This window comes from Dermochelys coriacea, chromosome 14 (genome assembly GCF_009764565.3).
Source record: "Dermochelys coriacea isolate rDerCor1 chromosome 14, rDerCor1.pri.v4, whole genome shotgun sequence".
Classification (NCBI taxonomy): domain Eukaryota; kingdom Metazoa; phylum Chordata; order Testudines; family Dermochelyidae; genus Dermochelys; species Dermochelys coriacea.
The window spans coordinates 26,510,160-26,514,510 of NC_050081.1; the positions used below are offsets into that span (position 1 = coordinate 26,510,160).

At 52.6% G+C, this 4,351-nt stretch overlaps 1 protein-coding gene across 3 annotated transcripts in view; it reads left to right on the forward strand.

Moving 5' to 3' along the window:
• Positions 1 to 3,215: 3,215 nt before the first annotated feature.
• Positions 3,216 to 4,351, forward strand: part of TMEM220 (transmembrane protein 220) — a 13,132-nt gene continuing 11,996 nt past the window's right edge. For all 3 annotated transcript variants that reach the window (XR_006275533.1, XM_038371733.2, XM_043496464.1), the window contains exon 1: positions 3,216 to 3,566. Coding sequence is in view for 2 of the 3 variants with exons in the window: in XM_038371733.2 (XP_038227661.1) it covers positions 3,231 to 3,566 (336 nt within the window). In the remaining variant the exon portion in view is untranslated. The remainder of the gene's footprint in view (positions 3,567 to 4,351) is intronic.

Sequence of the window (4,351 nt, forward strand, 5' to 3'; positions counted from 1 at the left end):
AGATGTTTTCTTCTTGTGTTTGCACCCTCTCACACACACACACCATTGTCACAACTCACATCTTAAGAGCCTACACCCTACATGCCTAAATTTGACTATATTACTGTGAAAGTAACAATAATTGCACCTACATTAAGGACTAGTTTTTCTGTCTATTTGCAAAAACATCCCGTGCACACTGCTAAACAAAACAAGCCACTATATTTTGCCCTTGTATCGTGTATAGTGTTTTGCATGCAAAGATAGCAGTGTATGCTTTTGAACATTTAATGCATTATGCCTCTCAATACCCCTGAAAGTTAAATGTAAGAGGATAAAGGGGAAGGGCAGCAGTTTGATGTGCAGGTACTGCTCCCTCTCCTCTCCCTTCCCAGGGTGTGGGGAAGCCTTGCTCTCCCTGATAACATGGGCTGTGCTGGGTGGTTGCTGTGTCCCGCTGGAGGGTCACTCTGTACTACATGAGAACTACTGCTGCTGCTCTAAGGCTGTGCCTGACAGAACTGCACAACATTGCCATCCAGTGTTCTCCAGTGCACAATGCAGACCCCACAGCAGTTCTGAGCTTGCTCATTTTACACCTCTCCCCCACCCTAGGAAAGAGCCCTGTAGTTCAGCAAAGAAGCTGTAGGAGAAAGACAGAGCCAGCACAGAGCTGATCATCCTCTTCCTCTGTGAATGGTGTGTGAAAGGTTTCATCTGGCCAGAAGCTCACATCCAGTCCCATCATACTCGGCTCTGTCCACAGTGATCCATTCTTCTGCAATGTCTATACACAGCTATTGTAGTTCTCTGTATTTCAGAATGAAGCCCCATGCACTGAGAAAGCTCCAGCTGGTTTGGAAAGCAGCAACAGAGGTCATTGGGAACATGCCAGCCACCCTGATATACTTCTCTCTTCACTGGCTCCTCCGAAAGCAGAATCCAGTTTGTGGTCACTGTCCTGACTTTCAAACCCTGCATGGAATTGTCCCAGCTATCCCAGAGACCGTCACCGTCCTTCCAAATCCCAGAGCAGCTATGTTCCACTGGAACATAGACATTGATAACCAATAAAGGGAGGTTCGTGGCCCTGGGAGACACAGCCTTTGCAAGAACCATATCAAACCATGGATCTTGCAGTGTTGCCAACTCTCATGTTTTGTCATGAGTCTCATGATAATTATTGTTTTCCTTAAAGCCCCAACTCCTGAAGGCAAGTGTGTATGTGATGATTTAAGTGTTCATTCCCAAAGAAAAAATAAGTGTCTAGCCCTTGAGGCTTTGGAGAAAGCTTCAAAATGTCCCCTCAGTGCACCGTAAGGGTTCAAAAAGCAGAAGGCAACTAAAAAGAACACCAAATCTATTATTTTTACATAATATCATGATTTTAAAGCCAATCTCATGATTTTTGGTGAGCCTGACTCATGATTTTTGAACATTTGAGGTTGGTAATACTCAACTGGTGGCCAGATGAAACACCAGAATGACCATGTCACATTCAGAGCTAAATGCAAAATGCACTTCTCCACACAGGCCTTCCTACTACAAAACCCTCTCTCATCATTCCATATAACCCAAACAGCAGGAAACTAACTCAAGATGGCTTCTTGCCAGCATAGGCGCCAACTCCATGGGTGCTCCAGGGCTGGAGCAGCCACAGGGAAAAAGTAGTGTGTGCTCTGTACCTATGTCTGAGCTATTCAAGTCCTCAAATCGTGGTTTAACACTTCAAGGAGCAGAGAATCCTCCATCAAGTGACCCATGCTACAGAGGAAGGTGAAAAACTTCCAGGGTCTCTTCCAATCTGCCCTGGAGGAAAATTCCTTTCCGACCCCAAATATGGCGATCAGCTAAACCCTGAGCATATGGGCAAGATTCACCAGCCAGATACTACAGAAAATTCTTTCCTGGGTAACTCAGATCCCATCCATCTAATATCCCATCTCAGGGGATTAGGCCTATTTACCATGAATATTTAAAGATCAATTAATTACCAAAATCACATTATTTCATCATACCATCTCCTCCATAAACTTATCAAGTTTAATCTTAAAGCCAGATAGATCTTTTGCCCCTACTGCTTCCCTTGGAAGGCTATTCCAAAATTTCACTCCTCTGATGATTAGAAACCTTCATCTGATTTCAAGTCTAAACTTCCTGGTGGCCAGTTTATACCCATTTGTTCTTGCGTCCACATTGGTACTGAGCTTAAATAATTCCTCTCCCTCTCCGGTATTTATCCCTCTGATATATTTATAGAGAGCAATCATATCTCCCCTCAACCTTCTTTTAGTTAGGCTAAACAAGCCCAGCTCCTTAAGTCTCCTTTCAGAAGACAAGTTTTCCATTCCTTGGATCATCCTAGTAGCCCTTCTCTGTACCTGCTCCAGTTTGAATTCATCCTTTTTAAACATGGGAGACCAGAACTGCACACAGTATTCTAGGTGAGGTCTCACCAGTGCCTTGTATAACGGTACTAAAACCTCCTTATCCCTACTGGAAATGCCTCTCCTGATGCATCCCAAAACTGCATTAGCTTTTTTCACAGCCATATCACATTGGCAGCTCATAGTCATCCTATGATCAACCAATACTCCAAGGTCCTTCTCCTCTTCCGTTACTTCTAATTGATGCGTCCCCAACTTATAGCTAAAATTCTTGTTATTAATCCCTAAAGGCATAACCTTACACTTCTCACTATTAAATTTCATCCTATTACTATTACTCCCGTTTACGAGGTCATCCAGATCCTCCTGTATAATATCCCGATCCTTCTCCGAATTGGCAATACCTCCCAGCTTTGTATCATCGGCAAACTTTATTAGCAGACGCCCACTTTTTATGCCGAGGTCAAGATATAAAAATCTACAAAATATCTACAAATATCTATCCAAATATCTGTAAACTATCTACAAGATTGCCCACAACCACCCTCCTTCTCCTCCGCTCACTGATGCAGAGGTTTCTCATCAGCTCTCACCTCCACCTGCCCCCTCGATCCGTCCCAGCTCGCGACCTCTTCACTCCTGTGCTCTCCCTTCCTACACCCTTTGCTCTCCCCTGGCCTCGTCCCTTAAAATTAGGGTCTCCCCATGGGGAAAAAAATCCACCCTTGACCCTGCCCGTCTTCTTCTTCTGTCCCCCCCGTTTCCGCTCTTAAACTCAGAGACACGCTGTGGGCAACCGAGGCCTGGTTTCTCTCCTCCGGCTCCATCCCGGAGCCACCCGCGTGAAACTGACCAGGGCGTCAAATGGCCTTTCCCTGCCTGTCTCACAGGGGCTCTGCTCAGCCCCGGCCGCTCCGGGTGCGGCCGAGTCTTGGCTTCGGCTTCCGCGACTCCGTCCTCAGCGGGCTCCGGCCTGGGTCTTTTCCGGGCCCGCCAGGCACCGAGCCCCGCCCCGTTACACGCCCGCCGAGCAGCACCGAGCCCCGCCCCGTTAGCCCCGGTGCCGAGCCGGGCCCGCCCAGGCGAGGGGAGCTCGGCGCGGCCTGCACCATGGCGGGGAGCTGCGCCGGGCCGGGCCGCCCGTGGAGACTCTGCAACCTGCTCATGGCCGCCTTCTTCGGGCTGGCGGCCGCCGTGCAGGTGAGGCCGGGCCGAGGGCGACGGGGGGAGGAGGGCGGATGGGGTCAGGCAGGCTGCGGGGGGGATGGGGAAAGGGGCTGGGGAGGAGGGTGGATGGGGTCAGGCAGGCTGCGGGGGGGATGGGGAAAGGGGGCTGGGGGAGGAGGGCGGATGGGGTCAGGCAGGCTGCGGGGGGGATGGGGAAAGGGGCTGGGGGAGGAGGGCGGATGGGGTCAGGCAGGCTGCGGGGGGGATGGGGAAAGGGGCTTGGGGAGGAGGGCGGATGGGGTCAGGCAGGCTGCGGGGGGATGGGGAAAGGGGCTGGGGGAGGAGGGTGGATGGGGTCAGGCAGGCTGCGGGGGGGATGGGGAAAGGGGCTTGGGGAGGAGGGCGGATGGGGTCAGGCAGGCTGCGGGGGGGATGGGGAAAGGGGGCTGGGGGAGGAGGGCGGATGGGGTCAGGCAGGCTGCGGGGGGGATGGGGAAATGGGCTGGGGGAGGAGTGCGGATGGGTCAGGCAGGCTGCGGGGGGGATGGGAAAGGGGCTGGGGGAGGGAGGGCGGATGGGTTCAGGCAGGCTGCGGGGGGGATGGGGAAAGGGGCTGGGGAGGAGGGCGGGATGGGTCAGGCAGGCTGCGGGGGGATGTGGTGGAAAGGGGCTGGGGGAGGAGGGCGGATGGGGTCAGGCAGGCTGCGGGGGGGATGGGGAAAGGGGCTGGGGGAGGAGGGCGGATGGGGTCAGGCAGGCTGCGGGGGGGGATGGGGAAAGGGGGCTGGGGGGAGGAGGGCGGATGGGGTCAGGCAGGG